Source organism: Pyrgilauda ruficollis, unplaced genomic scaffold (assembly GCF_017590135.1).
Source record: "Pyrgilauda ruficollis isolate IOZ18807 unplaced genomic scaffold, ASM1759013v1 scaffold24, whole genome shotgun sequence".
Taxonomy (NCBI): Eukaryota; Metazoa; Chordata; class Aves; order Passeriformes; family Passeridae; genus Pyrgilauda; species Pyrgilauda ruficollis.
Genome location: NW_024523648.1, coordinates 5,707,122 through 5,730,030, shown reverse-complemented (window position 1 = coordinate 5,730,030; position 22,909 = coordinate 5,707,122). Strand labels below are relative to the sequence as shown.

Sequence of the window (22,909 nt, the reverse complement as noted above, 5' to 3'; positions counted from 1 at the left end):
TCCTGGGCAAAGATATTTTACTCTTAAGTGGAGGCTCTGTCACTTACCTACCCTCTTATCACTGTAAGACAAGCCTGTTCCTGTGTCTTCCCTATGTGCTGTACTTCAAGACCTTTCAAAAACCATCTAATACTGGTTCTTCCTGTCAGATTACTTCATATGTAAGCTGGCATAGATTTATTTACTAACATGAACCTAAAAATTGGTCCAAAACAAGAACAGATATTTCAAATACTCTGAGTCAAATGAAGTTAAAGCTTGAAGAGGGCTTTTAAGTATTGATTTATTAACGTATCTAAAACCCGTCTGTGGATTTTTTACGTGTGAGAACTAACCCACAGAAAGTCCATGGAAAGCTCTGTTCCTCAGCTGAACAGAGATTTGTATTTCCGTACTGTAGGGTCTGCTGCAGAACTCGCTGACCAGCCCAGGCCTACCCGATGAGTTCCTTGAAAGGTCAATCCACACACTGCAGTGTGCTTTCAGTTCAGCACTGTGGCATCAAAGATCTAGTTCTACTTTCTCTTTTATTTACAATCTCGCAAACACTAAAATATGTAGAAAAATAGCTGTTGTCTCACTCTAGATATCTTACCTTTTGTATTAACCACTTCATAACATCTAACAATTGCTTTTTAAGAATAATGCACAAGGACAAACATTTCCACTGAAGTCAATAGCTAAAAACACAACAGTGGTATTTTCTTCTTCTTCCATACCAAATAGTATTTACAATGCCAACTAGTAATTACACTCAGCGCAACTAATCCAGAGATACACAAAAAGTTTACAAGCACTTTGATCTAAAGTCAAAAAGGAAATAAAAAAAAAAATTAAACAGCATATTCTAAGTGAACACAAGCTAGAATTATAGAAGCAGTGCATGTTTTCTTCCTATATTGTTGTAATGTAAATATTGTGGCACTTAAAATTCACCAAGTTTCTTTTTAGAGATTTCTGAGTTTTAATTTTGATCACTTGTTAGAAAAAGCAATCTCGCAAAAAAAAGCCAAACTCAGTTCCATCATTCTGTTATTTGTAATGCGAAGGTGAGATTCACAGAGTCTTTGACAGAAAACTAGCAAGAAAAACTTGACACTATAATCTCATAATTAGGCTTTTACTGTGGAGGCAGACATCCTGATTTCTAGCACCAGATCCCATGACTATGCATACAGTTAGAGTACACAGAGTACTATGTAGTTCTACATAGAGTAGAACTTCTTGGCTTGAAGGGAGTGCTGTCATGACTCTTGATTGCTTTCTTTCTAGTTTCAAAATCTCACATTCTTGATTTCATACAGTCCTATAAAAAGAGATGTATAGTGTATTCATGAAGGCTAGACCACAGTCAATCACTTAGGAAACTCCCATGGGAATTGCAGGTCTGGATTCCCTTAGAAAGAGCGGCCTAGAATACAGATCTTCCATTTTCAGGGTGAAAGCTGTATGTACTAAAATACCATACAAAGGGCTTTGTGCTGAATTGAATGTTATGTTTAGCACATTCTTATCACGCATTTGACTTCAAATAGCATTCAACACATTTCATTTCTGTGTAGACAGAGGCACTATTGTGCAAACACAGTTGAAAAACTGTAGATATCTAAGTAACTCAATGGATCCAAACCTAAGGATCTGTGAACTCTCAGATGCCCAGTTAACTAGCTGCACTTGGTTTGAGAGATTACTCTTCCCCTATATTACACACAGGTTATTTTGCCAGCCTGGATCTTGGTTTCTTTCCATTAACCTGGTATCAAAAATCGGTGAAGCAAGAAAAAGGCAAATTCAGCATTTTACTCTTTCAAATCTCAAAAAAAATTAAACAAAAAATATCAGTTATCATTTTTTGGTTTTTTAAATCTCATTTAAAAGAACATGCAATCTAGAATACCTGAGGACAGCTGAGCTAGAAACCTACAGAAGGCATCTGGCCAGGAAAGGGGTGAATCTCTGAGGAAGCTGCTGCTGACTAGAGGACAGTTCTGAGTGCCTGGACTGTAGAGTTCTGCTGGGAGAGGCAGAGAATAACTCTGTAAGTCAGTGCTTTGGTGGCATTCAGACAGTGAAAGCTGAGAAGGGGCTCACAGAGTAGCAGAATATCCTGAATTTGAGAATATTTGTTTTGGTATACAGTTTTAGACTCTTAAAAAATACTCATGAAGAGGCACATGTGCTTTGAGGTACAATCCCATGCTCCTTTTTTTAAAAGTTTGCTTCAAACCCTTAAAAAAAAAATCTCACATAAACAGCTGGTGGCTGTTCTCACCAATTTTCAGGTGCTATCACAGTTTACTCATTAACCAGGCACATGGAAAGGGGAGGGAATCTACCAGATCTAGTATCCTTTGCTTGCCTTTTTATTCTCTGTTCGTGGCTGTTTCTCTCTCCTTAGATCAAACTGTTGATGCTGACAAATTGCATCTTCACAGTAGAAGACAGACAAGGACTATAGAGATCTCAAGGATATAGCATTCAAAGGAAACAAGTGTGTAAAAACAAGGCAACTGATTTAGATATACTGATCATTCATTATTTTTAGGTGTGTCAAAGGTTTTCAGCTAAAATACTTCTACTTATTAGAAGCATGTCCTTCACTCCCAAATGGCTCCTACATTCTACCTTGGATTCTCACTTTCTTATAAGCAATCTGCACTTCAACAGATTTTTAATTCCCGTCTCCCCTATATCAAAACATTATTTTAAAAGAATTACTTCAGCAAACATGACATCTGTGTGTGCAACTTTAGCACACAGTAGGAAAAATGCAGTGGAAAAACACATATTTTGTTCAGAGCTTATGACATATAAGTTATGAAAATGGCTAATATTAAGACTAGCATCTTAAAAACAACATGACTTAAATATTCTATAACCCTAGTAAATTAGGGCTGTGTATGGCACAAAAAAAATGTCAGTTAACCCTGCTAGTCTCTTTATGAGCACATAATACTAGTATATATTAAATTAAGCAAAAATACTAGTATATACTTAATTTACACTAAGTACCTACATGCTAATTTCTTCTTCACTGGATAAATGCATCACTAACATAGTGACATGCAATGAGCCAGAGCGAACCATTGCTTTGGAAAGCCTTTGATCCTTTTGTATTATTGCATCTTGGAGAGCCTGAATACTGCCAGTAATCTGGGAAGAAAGACACAGAAACAACAGTTAGCCACTACAACAATTACTGTATCCCATCATGCAAGTGAACAAGAAAGCACACAAACTAAAACAAATGTTTATGTAAAATCCATTCTAGCAGAAGGAAGTTTTATCCTCTGACAAAGCTGTGCTAATTGACCTGAGTGAACCCAAACTGGGTACAAATAGAGTGATTAATAAATCACTGGACACTCCCCATCACATCTGAATAGGAGTTTCCTTCCATAAGTATTATAAGCTCCTGAAGCAGGTTAAAATCACCCAGTTTTACACTGCTAGTAATACCGACAAAAAACTTCTTCAAGGAATTGCTCTACCCACTCTGCCAAACGTCTGTCTTCCCATGTGCAGGTAGGTGACTGAAGAAAACCTGATCTTTGCAGGACTGGGCACATACAAAACCAGAATATTCAGTTACTGATTTGTAGAGATACCTAATTTGCAATTCTGATTATACTGTCCAATAGACAGATATAATGTATATACTCCCTTCGAATGTATTTAGACAAATTTCCTTGCAGCAGGTATAGAGTTCTAACTTCATCAGTCCTTCTCTCTAAAAACACTGGAATTACATTTTTTAATTTAAAATTATTTATATGGTTATACATGCCCTATAAATTGTATCAAAAATGTTTATTATGCTTGACATTATGCTTGTTGTATCGTAGCAATTTAAAAACCAAAAACCTGCAAGAATTCTTGAGTATATCAGTGAAAATTAGATCAAGTCAAATAAACCTGACCATCTGAGAAAATGAATTATTTCTTAAAGCACAGTGAACAAAGACATTACAGACAAATCACCTTTGGTGTATAAAATCTAAAAGAAGCATGTTGAAAACTCCAATCTCACTTTTTTGTTGTTTATTTATTTGAAATTGAGTCGTGAACACTTCACAAATGTACTGTACAGACTTTTATAAGATGAGCACAAGTAGCTCTTAGGTATGAAAAAAGCACTGATATATTTTGGTAGCTCTGTTAATCATAAGGAGCATATAAATTTCTTGGGGAAAAAAAAAACACAATCTAATGGGAGTGTTCAGTATTTTTGACTGAATTTCTTAAGATGAGTTTTGCCATGAAAAAATCTTACCCAATAAGCCATAGATATTCAGTAGTGTCATATAAAAATAAATATATGTTATATTAAATATAAATTATAACTCAAAGGAACTGATGCAAGCAAGGGTAGGGAGAAGGACGGAAGGTAAAAGCCACTTGCCAGAAAAGGGGATATGGCATTTACAAAACCACAAGTGTCTTAAGTAGTGTACGACACATGAAGAAAATTCCACCATCATTTTATCATAAATCATGTTGCAATAAGACCGTCTTCCTTCCTATGTCAGAACTGATCTTATCCTGGATAAATAACAGTTTCATTGTCTCAGATACAGGAGGAATTTAATCCATATTTAAGCAAAGAGCTGGTAAAGGTGATCCCTGCTAATTACAATGTATTGACTGAATAATTATTTAACTTTATAAGCTAAAACAAAAAAAAAAAAAAAAAGAAACAAAACTCAAAAATTAAATCTGTCATACTAATTACAATTTTATTCCATTTTCAACTATTGCTTCTACATTTAACTTGCACCTGTGAGCTAGCAAAGGAAAAAATATAAATATAAGTGTACAAGCCCTTCAGAGAACAGAAGGTAGATGTGGAACTGTGTTTTCACAGCAGTAAAAAGCATCCTAGCTCTGAAAGAGATCAATATTACTCAGCATTTAGTTTAGTAGCCAATAGCCCACATCCCCATACCCCTATAGCTTTCTTCAGTAGTACTTCCACAAAAGCATGTTCTTTCAAGGCTCACTCTTTTATGCAAGCACCAATGACACAAAAACTGTAGGAAATTAATACCTCTGAGATGTCAATTTTTCCATTCAAAATTGGACAACAGGTTGAAAACCCAAAAAACCCCAGCGGACAGGCTCATAGCTGTATAAACTCTATTAGGAAACCAAGCTAAAAACCTAACAAATAATATGGCTTTGGAACAAGGGTAAGTCCAAAGACAGCCAGTTATCATTTGCAGAGAAAAGTTACTGCTGAATCCATCAAGAAAGTGTGAAAAATCCTGCCCTTTGGATACAGGTAAAATAAAAAGAAGGCTGAGCACATCCTCTCTCTCTGGCTAAATGACAATGCTTTACACAATCAACATTATTTGGAAAGAAAAAAAAAAAGTTTCCAAGTAAGTTTTTCTAAATTTCCAAAACTTATTTTTCAGATGTTTTTCCTGAAGCAATCAAAGTTGTAAGAGAACAGCTGTGCCATCACAATGCATATCACAATTTCAGATTTGTTCTGTTGTCTCCAATAAATCTAAGGTGCAATTACATTTGAGTGTACTACTCTAATGAAGCAAACTAGGACTCTTCCAATGCTATATAACAAGCTTTGACCCCCTGCATAAATGAAAATTTTAAATTGCTATTTAGCCTGTTACTTGCATCACCTTACAAAGTATTGTTTTACATTTCAACTGTTACCAAGCTATTTGTTTTCACTTGAGATGTCCTAACTTAAACCAAAACCTTTTTGAAGACATGTCACACTTAACAATTCCTCCCTCTGATTTTTTTTTTTAAAGTTAAAAAAAAAGCCTCAACTACTGATTTCAAGATTTCCTCTCCCATTACTTGAAGTACATTATTCTGAGGAGTAATAGAATAACACTGTTTTGCTTATCACAAGTAAAGAAAATGTAAAGCTTTAAAGATCTAACAGATCAATAGTAATTATAGTCAAGACTGGAGAACCCTGAAAGACTAACCTACCAAGTGATAACACATCACATAAGTCATAACTTTAAAAAAAACCACCCAAACAAATAGAAAAGGATACAATGATCATAATCTATTTAACTATTTTTACACAAGTAATAATGCAAAGTTCAATATAAATTCAAAATTAATGGAACAACACTTTCCAGTTCTAAAGATTCAAAGCAATTTAAATGAAAACAAGGAAACTGTTCATTTTCCAAGAGGAACAGATGATCAAATGTTTCAGAATATCCTTTATTACAAAATTTCCTCTATGTAAAGCTTAAATTACTACATAAAATACAAATAAACAACACTTATGCTTCAAATTCTTCACTGGAATAAAATAAGCTCTTCAAAAAATAAAGGTCTCTCATTACCAACTGAAATACTACCAGCAATTACCAGATTCACTCTGGCTATCAAGAAACTAGGTGTCTAAATTTTGGCTAATATTGCCTATAAAAATTCCAATGTGTATTCTCTACTTTCAGAACAACTCTACTTCTAAGGCAAGTATAAACAAAACTTTCTAGCCAAGTCCTGGAGTTCTCAAATGCTCTGAGCTTAAATTTAGAGTTGTTCTGTACCTCTGTAAATGACATGACTAAATAATGACATCTAAAAAACCAAGCATACTTAAGCCCTTCCCAACTAACCCTTGGGCATAGTAACAATCATCAGCAGGAATTCTCAATTACCAGATTATATAACTCCTAAATTATTCTTGCACTTGTTAAATCATGGAATCTGTTAAACAGATCTGGAAGAAAAGATATTTTAAAAGAAGATGTCACAAAAGATATCCTACAATATTTGAACAGGCTATCCTGGATCTTATAAAACCAGCCTTTACAATCTCTTCTCCACATATTATGTTTTGAAGAATCAAAGACTGCAGTGTCATTTTCAAACCTATTTTATTCTAATTTCATTTTTTCTTAATCTTCTTTTACTTTTTCAGAGAACTGATAATACAGATGTAAGATGAGTTAAAATTCATCTGAGATAGTTTCTGATATTAAGAAATCCCATGAACTAAATTTGCAAATGGTGTTAAACTGCTGGCTTCAACGTTTTAAACATAACACACCTACTTTCCTTGTTTCAGACACAAAAGATATCAAAAATGTACCAGAGACAACCTACAGCATGTAAGAAATCATTTTCATTTACTGCCTAAATGAGACAACTCATGTAACTGCAAGGAAATACATTGTCTTAAAGAGCTCTTTGCATTTCCTGAATTCATGTGAACAACATCTCACTAAAACAACAGTTGTTTGAATTTTATATAAGATTAATCATTTTACTGGAAAATGCTAAACTATAAACTGCCCAGTTAAAACAGTAAGAGATCCAAATATAATATAAATTTTTATCTATAAAGAAATCTAAAAATATTGCTAGAATTTTTCACATTAAATTAAATATGAATGTCTCTCTTCCTTATTCTATGTGAACAACAAAACAGGCAATACTGAACACTGCAGAGGGGAAATTTCAGCCAGCTCAAGTAAAATCCATAAGACTGACAAACTGAATAAAAATGTAAGTATTTTTCCTACAGTCTTTTTTAGAAAAGCAATTTTATTCACAAAAAAAAGTTACATAACATAGCATTACTCATTGAGTAGACTGATAATATTTCTTTAACACTACCTGAGATAAAATTGTTTTGCATAATATCAAACACTGTTGTTAGAAACACATGCAGCTATTGAAATATTTCTGGTTATACCAAATTAGTATAATAAAGAATATCACCTTTGGATTAGTAATTGGAAGAGAAATGAAATAATTTGGCTGATACTGTTTGTTCTTTTTCTTCTTCCTCTCAATGCCTTCTTCCATTTCCCTTCCAGTAGTCCGCTTTCTTTTCTTCTTAACACTTAGTTCAGAAGTTGCATGCACTGAAGAGAAAAAAAAAAGTCACTTTCAGCACAGACATTTAAACAAAGACATTCTTAATATCATACCAACATGAGCTGGACTTGAGTCAACTGACTGGAGCATCTCTTCCCACTCACCTGCTCTGCCCATGCTCTGAGCTGTCTGACTGGGAACCAACTCTGACTGGAATTAATGCAGCCATACAAGTGAAGTGCCACACCTGAACTAACAGCCAACACCTCTGAGCCAGGTTTTCAAGCTGCTAAGACAGACAGACACATGGCTTCCAAATCACTGAGCCTCCCTTAGCCAATGTATGCAGCAGGACAACAGGCCTGCAAATTGTCCATACTTGAACATAGACATGACTGTAGAGCAGAAAGGCCAATATTAGACTCCAAAAATCCCATGCATTCTGCATTTTGAAATATAAAACGCAGTAATACACAGGATTATTAAAGCTAAAAGTTGTACTAGACTAAGACTAACCAACCAATAGCACATGAACCAAAACCAGCCCAGAAGAAAATAACATCCCAGCCAGATCTGCTCTCTACCTCCTCCTTTCCCAGAGACAACTGATACAGTGAAAGAAATGTGTGTGCCCTGATTTCTTCCTTTACAATTAACTGTGTTTCTCTCAGCTCATTTCCTTGAGCCTTTACAGACCCTTTCCCACCACATGGCCTGATACACACCCACAAGCTGACCATACTGCAGACATCCACTGTCCAATTAGAAGTGTACTTCCAGCCTCATGCTGGGAATACACATATTGAAGGACAGCTCACAAAACCCATCACCTGAGAAGCCCACATACGGTAATGTGAATTGACATACGAAACGTCTTTATTCTGTGACTCACTGCTCCACAGGATAACAAAAGGGTGAACTCTTAATATGCTCAAGTACTGCAGGACTGAATAGTAATAAGAGAGGCTCTGGACTACAACCTGTGTGCAGGGAGACTGTTCCATGTGCCTGGCCCATGTGTCCTTGCCAACGGGTAGGACCAAGAACCGAGTACATGATGTGTCTATGCTTTCACATTTCTTCTGTTTAATGTACTTACTAGCACATTCATCTTCAATATCTATGTCCACAAATGGCATTTCTGCCATTAGAGAATCTACTGAATCCGCAGCACATGGCTCTTCACTCTGTTGTGTTTTTTCCTTATCCTCTTTAAAGATTTTCTTTTCCTGTATATTTTCCAGCCCATCTGTAATATATTTAAAATAACACACTGTGTCTTAGTTTTTTATATAAACAGTTAAGAGACATTATACATAAGCAACACACCAAATAAACATTTCATTAATTATCAGCAAATAAATATTGACATATAACCCTATAAGGATCCTGTTCTTCTTCTTTATCAACAGATCAATAGAAATACTGTAACATTTTATGTGGAATAGCAAAAAATAGAGTTCTGCTTTCTATATTTTAATAGCCCAGGGTCTTGTTTGGTTCCAAGTAAATGAAATTACTGCAAAAAAAACCCCCAACTTATAATTGAGCATAAAAAATAATACCCTTCAGACATCACATAATGTTCATTTTAGATAACAGTAATGGCATATGAAATTCAGTGCAGACAAACATTGGCAAATTAATTCCACTGTAAACACACTGAAAATGAGGCACGAAGAAGCAAGAAGGGAATCCTATCATTCCACATATAACAAAGGGTTCTCAGCTGACTCTATTATTCAGGAATGAGATGATCACTATTCCTGCATCTCCCACTCAGTATAGCATGCTTTAGACAGCAATGATCTGAATTCCTCTTTCTAAAAACTGACTTTTAGTATTTAAGCTAAAGAAGGAAGTCAATGTAAATGAAAACACATCTTGCATGCACAAAGATATAGATGAAGCTCTACCTCAGAGTAATATCACAATCACAGAATATTTTGAGTTAGACAGGACAGAATGTCCACTAACAAGTTTTTGAAAAACTCTTTTTCCCCAAGAGTATCACCTGAGCATGAGTCATTTCCTTACGTCTACTTCATGCTTCTGCATCAGTAAACTCTAATATTGGCATATTAAGTTATACCTTAAAAAAAAAAAATCAAAATCTTCTCTAGCAGCAAACAATGGGCATATAATCAGGCACCCAGCAATACTCTTTTGGGACAGCTCCACAATGGGATTACTGTAGTGGAAGGAGTTGTGTGTTAGAATTGCAGTTTATCCCAGGACAGCTCATTACTGCAGACAACACACTTTCAAAGCTCCTCTCACGACCAGTGTGGATGGCCCAAATCTGGCCTAAGAGGAAAATCCAGCAGCAAAAGTGTACACTATGTTCTTAAGGCATGCAAGGCTACACATGTAGAAAATCGATATTACAGACCCAGTGTGGGTGATTATCACCCTGTGGAATGTTTCTTACACATATCACTTTATGCTAGGGAAGATAAATAAAAGAACAACCTGATTAAATGCTAATTCACTCCAGGCTAAAGTGGGAAGCATAAATCACTCTGTGGTTATAGTCGGACACCTAACTTTATCCTCCTAGGCTATTCAAAGGAAATAAAGTATTTAAACTTGTTACTTGTTCCCTCTGCAGAGACTAAAGAACTATGCATAACAAACAGATGCAAAAGCAATAATAAAATTATTACTTAACATTTAGATTAAAGATCAAACAAACCAGATTTTTTCTGGTATCCATGAGCATACAGAAAACAACCCTGGATCCAAAGAGATCTCAAAGGGAAGGACAACACAGAGGTCCATGAAACTGACAAACAAGTAGGTCAGGCTGGGGCAGAAAACCTCAAAACTCAGCAGTGCAGAATCATCAGTTGAGAGCAAAAGAGGTTTGTTAAGGTAGCATCAGCTACAGAACAAGGACTCACATAAATGTGAGGGGTGTACATTGCAATTACAGGTTTACTTTGTTCTGTTTGATCAAAAAGCAACATACTTGTGCAACTTGGCAAAATGCTGCCTGTTCACAATAGTAAAGGCACAGATAAAGTAATTAAGAATGCACCTGCAGTAAACTGAACTGAGCCGGCACTGTGTCTAAATTCTACAAGTTAACTGAGCCGGCACTGTGTCTAAATTCCACAAGTTGTCCTTTTACAAAAAAAAAAAACAAAAACAAAAACAAAAACAACTCCCTCACTTTTTTGAAAATACTAATTAAAGAATTCAGCAACAAACTTCAAGAGTTTCATTCTAGTCGCTAATACAACTTGAAAACAAGATTTTTCAAACTTCTTGACATAACGTTGATAATCTGAAACCTAGAGTACAAAACCAGCTTCCGTAGGAACTCCTTGACCATTGAGCTGTTCTAGAAAAAGCTCTTTTTTCTTAATTGCATGCTTAATTATATTTGCCTGAATTTCATACATGAGTAGTGTATCCATTATTCCTTTATTTATATTTAAGTGACTGTTGATCTTCACCAGCATTTGTCATTTGTTCCAGCAGGACAAAAAAACCATGATACAGCTATGTTATAAAGGACAGACCACAAAAACAAGGAGCAATAAAACATATTCGATTGTGCTCTGATCCCAGCTGACTTCTCCACATATTCAGATTGTTCTATCTGAAACAATCTTCTATTATTTGACATATAAGTATCACAGATGACAGTGAGACTTGATCTTCACACACTGTTCCCTGTTCACTACATTTATGTTAATCTGTTTAATAGGTTTATCACAGAATCAATTAGGTTGGAAAAGACCCCTGAGATCATTGAGTCCAACTTATGACTGAACACCACACTGTCAACAAGGCCATGGTACTATGTGCCACATCCAGTCTTTCCTTAAACAGAATCAGACACATGAATCCAACATCTCTCTGGACAGCCCGTTCCAACATCTAACCACTTTTTCCATGAAGAATTTCTTCCGACTGTCCAACACAAGAATTTCTTCCAAATGTCCACATGTCCCTGTGTGCAGCTTAAGTCAGTGTCCTCTTGTCCTGTTGCTGGTGGCCTGGGAGAAGAGGCCAGTCTCCACCTGGGGAGGCTACAGTCTCCTTCCAGGTAGTTGTAGAGAAAGGTAAGATCCCCCTGAGGCTCTTACTCCAGGCTAAACACCCCCAGCTCCTTCATCAGACTTGTGCTCCCTCATCAGCTGCTCCTCACCAGACTTGTGCTCCATACCCTTCACCAGCACCACTGCCCTTCTCTGGACACGCTCCAGCAACTCAATGTCCTTCTTGAACTGAGGGGCCCTGAACTGGACACAGGAGTCGAGGCATGGCCTCGTCAGTGACAAAAACATTGGGACAATCACTGCCGTGGTCCTGCTGGCCACACTATCACCGATCCAGGCCAGGATGCCATTTGCCTTCTTGGCCACCTTCTTGGCAAACCACTGGCTTATGTTTCATTGACTGTCAAAACCAGTACCCCCAGTCCTTTTCCAATGGGCCACTTTCCAGCCACTCTGTCCCCAGCCTGTAGTGCTGCAGGGGATTGTTGTGGCCAAAGTGCAGGACCCAGACTTGGTCTTGCTGAACCTCCTGTCACTGAAATCAGCCCATCAATCCAGCCTGTCCAGGTCCTTCTGCAGAGCCTTCCTACCCTCCAGCAGATCAACACTCCACACCCAACTTGATTTTGTCTGTGAATTTGCTATTGGAAGACCTGATCCCTTCATCCAGGTTATCAATAAAGATATTGTACAGGACTGGACCAAACACTGATCCCTGGGGACACCACCAGTGACCAGCTGCCAGCTGGACATGGCACCATTCACCACCTCTAGGCCTGGCTGTCCAGCCAGTTCTTAACCCCGAGAAGAGTGCACCTGCCCAAGCCATGGGCTGACAGCTTTGCCAGGAGTGTGCTGCGGGAGATGGTGTTGAAGACCTTGCTGAAGTCCAGGTAGACAACATCCACAGCCTTATTCTCATCCACCAGGTGGGTCACCTGGTCATAAAAGGAGATGAGGTTGGTCAGGAAGTATCTGCCTTTCCTAAACCTGTGCTGGCTGGGTCTGATTCCTTGGTTGTCCTGCGTGTGCTGTATGATCACACTTAAGATGATCTGCTCTGTCACCTTGCTGGGCACTGTGGTCAGGCTGCCAGACCTGTAGTTCCCTAGATCCTCCTTCCAGCATTTCTTGTAGTTGGGCATCACACTGGCCAGCCTCCAGCTGCCTGGGACCTCCCCAGTTAACCATGACTGATGATAGATGGATAATGGACTGTGGTGTAATGACCTCTTCTGCCAGCTCCTCATCACCCTAGGATGGATCCCATCCAGGTCCATACACTTGTGAGCATCTAAGTGGTCAAGTGCCTTGAAGTCCTGTTTGATCACCCTGGTACTTTTCTCATCAACCTTGTCACTGTCAACCTGGACAGCCAGCAGCGGGTAGTAATCAGTGGGCAGGACTAGCTCAGGGAGTCCATTGGTAATATCCCTTACCTGGGCCACAGGAAGTCATCAGACTTTCCTGCGGAATGGGTCCAACCAGCATACAGGGCCCTCAGTTTCCCTCAGAAGCAAGTCACCCACTACAACTACCCTTCTTTTTTTCTTAATACGTGTATTTGTGATCCACCTGGGTGACTTCATTAGTCTGGAAGACCCTCCAGATAAACTTTCTCCACTGTTGTCTGACTGACCCTCAAGATCCAGGGCCTCCTACCTATTCTGTAAGGGCACCTGGGGAGACAAGGGATGCCAGGAGCAGATTCCTCCACCCCTCTGAGCAGGGACCTTCTTTCATTCCCCCCCATCTGCCTGATGGCAAGAGGGTTTGGGGCTCCTTGACTCTTGCTGAGCTTTCACCTGCTGCTTTCTATTCATATTTTTAATAACAAATGAGTCCTTTAGAGACAGTTTAACTGAGACCTGCTGTAAAAGTAGAAGGTCTTAATGTCGACGCATTTTGAACCTCCAGTGCTGGCACTACAGTTACCACAGCTAAGGAACTAATAACAATATAATAATAATAATAATAATAATAATAATAATAATAGTTTCTTGTGGAAAAAATGGTAGGGTTAGTATTCAGCCAGGTCATATACACAGTTAGGGAACTAAAAAGAAAAAGAGTAGTAGTAAACTTAGGGAAAAGAAAGGTAAATTTAGTGTTCAGTCAGGTCGGATGCATACACTGTCGGCAAACCTAGGGACTGAGCGGGGCAGGCAGGGAAGCGCTAGAGCCCTATCAACAAGAGCCCAATTTACTAATTAATAACTTAATAATTAAGTTGAAAAGTTTTCCCCTACGCCCCAGCGCCCGCCCACAGCCCAGGGCGCGGGGTCTCTCCAGCGCCTGCCCTCCGTGCCCGCGCCGCTGCCCCGCCGCCTCTCACCGTGCTCCGGGGCCGCGCCGGCCGCGCTCCGGGCATCGCCCCCGGCCCGCGCCGCTCCCTCCGCCGGCCACAGCGCCATGGGCACGGCCCGCCGGACGAGCAGGGCTCGGGCCGCCGCCGAGCACAGCGCGGGAAGAAGCCGCTGCAGCAGCGGCCGCATGCCCGGCCGGGGCGAGCAGCGCTGCCCGCCGAGAAGCCGCGGGGCCGGAGCGGGTCTGGCGGAGCCTCCGCGCCCCTCGGGGAAGCAGCGGGGGAACGGCGCCGTGCGGCCGTGGAACTACAGCTCCCGGCACGCTCCGCGGCGGGCATGGGGCGGCCGCACGGCCCCGCCCCTCAGCCGCTCCAGCGTGCGCTCCTCGGTGGCGGCGTGCGGCGGGGCCGCCCCTCACGGCGGAGCGCCGGGCCCGCGAGCGGAGAGTCTCGGTTCGAGCGCGGCTCTCACTCGGTATCTCGACGAGAGGTGGCTGCCCCAGCGCTCGCCAAATCCCGCGGGGGGCTGCAGCCTGCGGGATTTGGCGTCCGTCGAAATAACCGGGTGTAGCTTAAGGCGGCAAAGCACTAATTAACAGTAATTTAGCAGCGGAGAACAGTCTTGCTCCGAATGTGATCTGCTATACTGAGGCCCGGGCGCTCGGACCGCTGGCACTAATGGCTCTGTACAGCTCTGCCTGTACGGTCTCGTGTTGGCGATGGCCTCAAGGGTGATAAATTACATAAAGAATAGAAATTTTGATTTTACCTGAAGTTACCAAATAGACCTTAAAAACTAACTAGCAAAGAAAGATAAAAGGATGTAAAGGTATGTACGCAGGATTATAAGAGTGGCTGGAGCCAGTGGAGAAAAAGATAAAATGGGAGAGGCCGCTTGTGTCAGGGAAGGAAGGGGAGACGGTCTTTTCCTGCTTAAATAAAGACTTGGTGTCTCTTGGAAGCCAAGTCCTGTCAGGGTGTTTGGTGGGAGAAGCCAAGCTAATTGCCACCTGGTGCTTTTCCTGATTGGCTTATCCATGTAAACCAGATCTGAGGGAGCAGGTGGTATGTATGCGTGTAAAGATTCCTACTTCCATTTGTAAATACAGTGGGGATGGATGGTGTCACAACTCATCCGTAGAGGGGTGATGTTAATTGTAAGTTCTCATCAGGCTGAACTCTTGTGTTTTTAACTTTGGCAACCAGCCTGCTTTTGAGCCTCGAGTTGTTGGCTAACAAGCCCTTGAATTCTTCCAATGCATTTCCACAAACGTGGTGGCTAGCAAGTCCTTAATTTTATACCATACACTTCATTACATTCTCAACTTGCAAAACAAACTCAAAGGTGGTGGCCTGGAAGCCACAACACACTTCCATGAGCTCCCTACACCCACAACAAAGTTCAGTATGGGAGGTAGAGTATGCCTGGCCATGTTTTGCCCAGGCAAAGCAAGAGGGGAGAGAAATAAAGAATGGAAAGGGAGAAAGAGTACAAAGAATATCACCAGTCCTCAGATCCTGCATTGGTCCTGCTGTGTTGGAGGGCCTGGAGCTGGGATCATGTGAAAGAAAGTGAAAGAAAGGGAAAAGAGTGTGAGAGGGCCTGACCTGCTTTCTTTTATAGATAGCCTGTGCAAGCCTCTTAAACAAACCAGATCTTTTGCCCTGTTTTGTTGATGTGTGCACAGCCAGCCCTTGGAGCCCTCCCACAGCAAGTGAGTGGGGACAGGGACACTGAGCACAAGTGTCACAGTGAAGCAGGAAGTTGGGTCAGAACAGTTTTGCCCCACCTCTACAACTTTAGATCACACCTTTTCCATTGTAACACTCACAATGTTTGAGACAAAAAATGCTTATGTCTGGTTCTCCATAGATGGCAAAAGCAAATAAATAAAATAGAATGGTTGGAGGAAACAGCATGCCTGCTGGAGGTTAGAAGCTGGTTGAAAGAAGAGTGAAAAATGAGGCCAGTTCCTGTATTTGGCTCCTCATTTTACTCCATTTTGACCTGTGTTTGCCATTCACATAGAATTTTTATTTGATTTGCATAGTTCCATAGAGGCCAAAGGTTGGGTGAGATGCAGAGGTCCAAGTTCTGTGGAATCCAAGAGAAGCTTTAGGATGAGGCTGCTGGCAGTTTTTATTCACATTTCATTTGAATATCAGCTATCATTAGGAGACTAAATGCATAAGTGGTCATGTCTTCCTAGCTCATTTCCATTGTCAAGCACAGTACTTCCATAAAACTTTGATTCTAGAGAGTTACAGATCAAATACTGGAAGAAAATATTTTTGGAATTGCATCTTTTTATAAATATGAATTTAAAAAGCAATTTGGATCTGAAACTACTCCAAATCAATTAATTAAGTTTTTTGCAGAAATCTTCAGTGAGAAAACTTCAGGAAAAACCACTTCTGTTTGTAAAATTGAGAGGTGAGTCCAATGCAATGTTTAAATTAAGATAACATTTAATAGTGTTCTGAACAAATGAAAATGCAGTACATTTTTATGGACTTAAAATTGTCTGTAACCAGCACCCACTAGCCTGACATTAAAATTATGCCTGTAGATGTATTCTTTGGTCACGCGACTTGCCTGAATATAATACCTCCAGGATGAGAGGAAGTGAGAAATGAAAAGTACCTCAGCTAGAGGTGGTAGCAGTTCCCATGAATTGTCCCTACAAGTCACAGAAGTGGTGTTGGAGGGAAGCATTCGATTGAGGACTAGAAAGATGAAGTAACAAGTTGTGATTTTTCTGCCTGCCCAAATACTGCACAAGTTTCACAGAGGTCACTGACCTGGTGCCTGGCAGAAACTGCTTTTCATCACTGCTTAGGTTTGGGCTAAAGCCAGCACTTTATCAATTTTCTTTGGCCTTGCCTTTATTAAAGAAAGTTGCTGATTAACCTCTCAGCAGTACAGTTGTCCCTTCAAAGGGAAAAAAAATCACATTATGACAGCTGAGTGATGCTGGCAGAAAGAGGAAGCAGGGTCAGCTCTGTGGTTTTATTTGCTTACACAACTGCACTGCCAATGCCCGTTAGCCTCTCACCTACCTTTCCTTCTCTTAATCCACCCACTCATTTCAGGCAAGTTCTGTAGAGTGTTAGAAGATTCAGAAGTATGATATTCCCACAACTTTGCTGAAAGTGGGTGGTTTGGGAGAAAAGAAAGATCCATTTCGTTCCCAAATGGATGAAAGAAGAAACAGTTCTGTGTGTCTGTTTTTCCTAGAGTGGCTGTCCATGATTATTGGCCAGCTCATTACACTGTAGGTCAGGGCACATATTATCAATACTTACTATGTTTTATCTTAGTCAAGCAAGAGATACGGGGGAGCTATGAGCTATGAGTATTTGGGACATGACTCACTGAGGGAAGTTAGGTAGTAAAAAGGCAGGAACGGGATGTGTTGCAGGGAGCCTAGAGGAGACATTGGGATATTGTGTAGGACATGGGAGGGAGTTGAAGGTATTGTAATGAGAGGGCATGGAAGCTGTAGGGGAAGCTTGGGTTGTTGTGATAAGAAGAGAGGACATAACTGGTACAAAACAAGTCCTCATTACTGTTGCTGCTTTGCAGCATCTTGTTTTCTGACAAGCGAAGAAGAATAATAGACCGTGACTTGATTGTAATAATAGATTTGCCAGAGAAACAAAGAAAACTTTGAGCAGTACTACAGAGGCTGAAAAATGAGAGGTAGAGAAGTGCCTAGGATAAGGTAATTTAATGAAAAGGTCGAAAAGCAAGTAGTCTGGAGTCTCTACAATAACTGGTATAAAAGGAAGAAGTGCATGAAGATGCAATCAGATATAGTTAATAAATAGAAACTGAATTTGAATGACATCTGACATGAAAAAATAATATAATTCTATATTTTCATGACCTATTGATCACAGGCAGTTCATTTACATTTTAGGAGGAGGGAACAGAACAGCAGAAGGCAGCTGAAAAATTAACTGCTTACCAAGTGCCACTTCTCTTTCTCCCGGCTAGCTGATGACAAGGGGGGAGCATGGCAGATTCCCCCTGGAGCTCCATTGAATCCCAGCTGTCAGTTGTTTCAGCGCATTATAAAACACAGGGAAGTGCACGGGTCCCAGGGTAACTTTATTTGATGGTAAACTTCCATTTTTCCTCTCCCGGGACCCCGATCAAGGGGCAAACAAAGACTTATATGTGTGGGCAGGTCTCAGGGGAAGGTACAATCTTCAACAAATCAGGAGAAATGGGAGTAAAAACCCAGGCTGGAATCACAATGTATGAACCAATAAAATTCCAAGTTCCAGTAAACTGCTAAAGTTTGGAGAAATAGAAACTAGAAACTAGCTGATGAAATAACTGGGAAAAGGCGGAGACAAAAGGAAAACAGCATAAAGAAAACTACCAAATTACAAATCAAACCATAAAACTACTAATAAAACAAAAAGCACGATACAACAACCAAGAGCAGCAGCTCTTCATTTGCTACCCTCTGGATAGCAACGTATTGTGAGGGATCTGGGCTAAAAATCAGCATAGACAAACAAATGCTGTTAATGCTAATGTAATATTTCAGAGGAACTTCCATGTTCCTCCAGGATTTTTGAGGCGTGACATCTGTTGGGTGGAGAAAGGATTCACCTAACAAAGCAGGCCAATAATATCTTTGCCAAGTGGCTTGCCACCCTCATAAGGATGGCTTTAAACTAGGTTGTTGAAAGATGGAGGAGCAGTCCCATCAGACCTAAGCTGGAAGAGAAGTGGAAGAGCCAAGAGCTGTTGTGCAGACAGCTACATTACAGGTGGTGGTAGATAATGGGAAAGCAGATGCAGGATAGCATGATGGCAGAGATTGTCTGGCATTTAGGCCAACAGGCCTGAAAAGTGGAACAGCAGATGTTTGCTGCATTAAATTGAACAAAGACAGTTGTAAAACCTTGCATCTAGCACCTGATCGGTTTTGGCAAAAATGGCTACATGCACATCTGCCCTAACTTAATGGTCCGTGACATATTTGACCAACTTGGAGTCTTCACTGAGTGTTATTGTTAGGTGTAATCTCTAGCCTGAACTCCTACAATATTTGCTGCCGGAACATAGCATTTATTAAAGCTAATTTATTGCTTTACCCGTTCACCTTGCAAATTATATCTCACTGGCTAGTTTTAATATTTCCTCTTAAATACTTTTAGCAGCAGACATAGAGTATGCTTTCCCAATCTATGCTTTTCCTCATCTAATCTTCCTTTCACTTTTCAACACAGAAAATCCACCAGAAATCATGTAAATCCTCATTCTGCATCAGAGTTACATCATCCTTTTCTAGTCAACAAAATCAGCCTTTCCTATGTTGCTCCACCGTCAGGTTGAAAGAAGATATTAATTTCTTTAGTTTTGTCTCAGAAGTAAAAATTCCATCACTGTGGTATACATCACTACATTTTCCAAAATGTAAGGTAATTAGAATACAAATAATATAATGGAATATCTCTAGTAGTTCATATTTTGTAATGTGAGTACATAGGTTTCTGTTTGCTAAATATTTATATACATGCAAACAAATCTATAAAATAGAAAATTACTCTAAGTGATTTTGATTACCACAATCTTGTTTTTCTGTTCTTCACAAATATAATGAGGATTTAAGCAAAAAGTTGCCTGTCCTGGAGATCGTTAAGTATGCCACTCTGCAGGGTGAAGACAACATTCAGTTTGATAGGAAACCTTCACACACCTGCATTATGAGAGACTGTACACTGAAATGAAAGCAGATTTCACTTTACTAAGCCCACTTCACTTTTTTTAGCTTTAAAGTTAGAGCTAAACCTAAAGTTAGGTTTGAACTGGAATGTCCAGTCTCCTGGAGCTGTTCTTTTTTCCTGACTGAAAAAGAGGTTTGAAAAAAACATGTGCAGGAGAAAAGTGGATGGAAAGTGTTTAATTAACAGAAGGCACTGCCTGCAATTAAAAAATTTAAGTGAATATGGTCAACCAGATGTGGAAGTCATGCAGCTCAGACACTAACATTCCTTGAGCAAAAGACACTTTACTGGGAGTCTTAAGCAAATAAAGAATGCAGTTTTGAATCCAGAATTCATATTATTCCAGATGTGGGTGGGGGAAATACATATTTACTTACTAAACTGAAAAATCTTGATTCTACTCTGTCAGTCTGTTCTGTTTCTTGCTCTCCTCTCTGCTCTTGTTCTTCTGTCTGTCTCTCCCTTCAGCCACAAGCTTATTTTTTAGCTCTGGCTTCCTACTTTCTCAAGCTTCAAGTATTGCACAAACACACTGTATTTGTGACCACTATGCCGGCTTTGAGTGTGGCCTTGTATCTATTTCCTTCTCTTGTCCGTGGATTTTCTGTCAAGTGAGGATGTCTGTGGAATAAAAGCAGTGTCCTTCCTGCTGTTTGCACAGCCCATTGTCCAATTAAGAAAAAACAAATCTATGTTCCTTATTGCCAGAACATATTAGAATTCTTCCTGAAGTTCAGCTCATCATTCTCTCTTCTTGCATTTCTGGTGTGTACCTGCTGTTTTTCCTAAGAGGAGCGCAGACATTAGTTCACAAGCACTACCAGAGCTTCTGACAGTTGCTCATTTAGCCTAAGGTGTGAACGTACGTGCTTTGGGACTCTTCACCAGTCCATAAAGACAGAGGCTTATGTGAACTGTAATTTGTGCAATAAGTAAGTAGCTGTTCTAGAGATGTTTACTCCCTCCATGAACAACCAGGATTGTGTCTTCCTTAGACACAACCTCTAACCTGCATGTTAGAAGGCTGATATTGGGTGAAATGGATTACCATTGTCCGTTGATCCATTTGTGATAACAGATTTTGTTATCACCTGGTTTAGAATTAGGAAAATAACTTAATGATTTTAATACTTGCTCTGGCAAAGCCTTTTGAAGTCCAGACAATTAAATTAAACATCTGCTCTCTAACTCAAAACACTTGAGTCAAAACAGCCTTTCTTGATAGTTACACTAACCCTCATCACGATGGAAGAACCTGCTACGGCTGTGGCTAACGCTGCAAAGCTCGAGAGCTCAGAAAACTTCATGCAGTGTAGGTTTTGTGATCCTGCCAAGTTAGAGCCTACCTAGGAAGAAATAATTAAGCGGTGTTGTTTTATGTTTCACATGAATTTTGAAATTTATTTACTCCTGGTATTGCTGGGTGTAACCATGGAAAAAATCCCACCCACTTCTCATATCAGCAGTCTCTTAAGATGTCTGTTTATGTTTAACCTAAAGTCTAAAACAAAAAACCAGTGATGCTCAAAATACCTTTCCTACGAGATATTCAGGGAAACAGTAACTTATTGTTTGAAGAAGAAAAGCGCCCCTGACCTTAACAGAAATGAAAGATCTGAATTCTAACATTGGTTTAGCTACACTCACACTTGGAGCAATGTGATGTGGCATCCAGTTTCTGTCACTGAAATCTCTTAGAGGTTATTGAGTCCATCTGTATGTATGGATCTGAGGCTATTTGCCCCCTCTTTTCTGATGATGGAGTTTCCTGATCCTCTTCTTGAGGCTCAAGGTTTTACTTTATAAAATCAAAAGGATGAACTAATTCAAAGCTCCCTTATTTACATCATGATTTTAACCTAGATCAAAGACATTAACTCATGTCCGCATTCTAGTATGACAAAGCATGAAAAAAAAACCAAATACAATTAAAGAAACACAGATTCTGACTAATGGGGAAAGAGACACGTTTCAATTCTCCAGATTAGCACACTGCTATGACTTTAATACATTATATCATACAGTTCTTATTCAAAACTCCAGACTTCTGTTGAGCCACTTTCAATTCACATTCATACTCTGGCGCTAGATGAACTGCAGTAACTGAAAGGGAGGAAAACATTTGCATTTCCTGTAGTGCATCTAACTTTAAGTCCAGGCTAGAACAATGTTTTAAAAAGCCCTATTGAAAGAACCATGTTTGGGTCCTTTTGTCAGGCATCCAGTCTGTCTCCATAAGCCAACATATGACTTATCACTATTAACTTGTACTCATGCAGGGAAGAAAAGAAATGGTGTTATTTGGTGTTATTTACTTTCTATATGGTTTTCATTTTAAGAGAGAGCCGGACTTGCTTATATGTAAGAGAATCAGTCTACAGCTTAAAAGTCATGAAAGCTTACACATGCTTTGAAACACTGAAAGGAAGGAGCTCAGGCACACATTAAAATGTACTCTATCAAAAACTCTATTTTTGGTGGGCATCCAGAGAATCAATGAATTTTTTTGACACATGACTCATACTCAGTTCAAAATATTCAGTGTGATATATACTTGCATTGCGTTTTGGCCAAATGCTGTAACTCCCCATGTAGCTTAGCATGACAGGGTGACAAAACTGCTCTCTTTCTTTCTAATTTGCCCTGATTCCTAAAAACATCATCAAGATTTTGAGCAAACATATAAGCGTCAAAATTGAAAATAATAGGCAAATTGAAAATAGTAGACAAATAATACTATAGGACTTGTAGGTGTCTTTCTGCTGTGTCTTGGCAAAATGGTATCTACAATCCTAAGAACTACCTTCCTCACAGCACAGCTCTGGAAGACAGGTAAGGTGCATGGAGACTTTCAAAAAGGGTGAAATCATACCCAGAAAAAGTTGCTTTATGCTCTTGCAACAGTTGGGAAGGCAATAGTAGGATCCCTCACTTAAGGTACGTTCAGTGAAAGAACTAATGCTTTCCTGAAGTGATGTAGTATAGCAAGGATATGTTCCCTGAACTGGCGAGGAGAAGGACCTGC

General features: G+C 39.6%; 1 protein-coding gene across 2 annotated transcripts in view; it reads right to left on the bottom strand.

Annotated features, from left to right (window-relative positions):
- Window positions 1–14,446, bottom strand: part of AKAP7 (A-kinase anchoring protein 7) — an 81,864-nt gene extending 67,418 nt beyond the window's left edge. For both annotated transcript variants that reach the window (XM_041469873.1, XM_041469874.1), the window contains exons 1-4: window positions 14,167–14,446; window positions 8,921–9,070; window positions 7,723–7,868; window positions 3,017–3,153 (exon numbers count right to left, since the gene is read on the bottom strand). In XM_041469873.1, the coding sequence (XP_041325807.1) occupies window positions 3,017–3,153; window positions 7,723–7,868; window positions 8,921–9,070; window positions 14,167–14,326 (593 nt within the window). In that variant the 5' untranslated portion in view covers window positions 14,327–14,446. The remainder of the gene's footprint in view (window positions 1–3,016; window positions 3,154–7,722; window positions 7,869–8,920; window positions 9,071–14,166) is intronic.
- Between the last annotated feature and the right edge of the window lie 8,463 nt (window positions 14,447–22,909).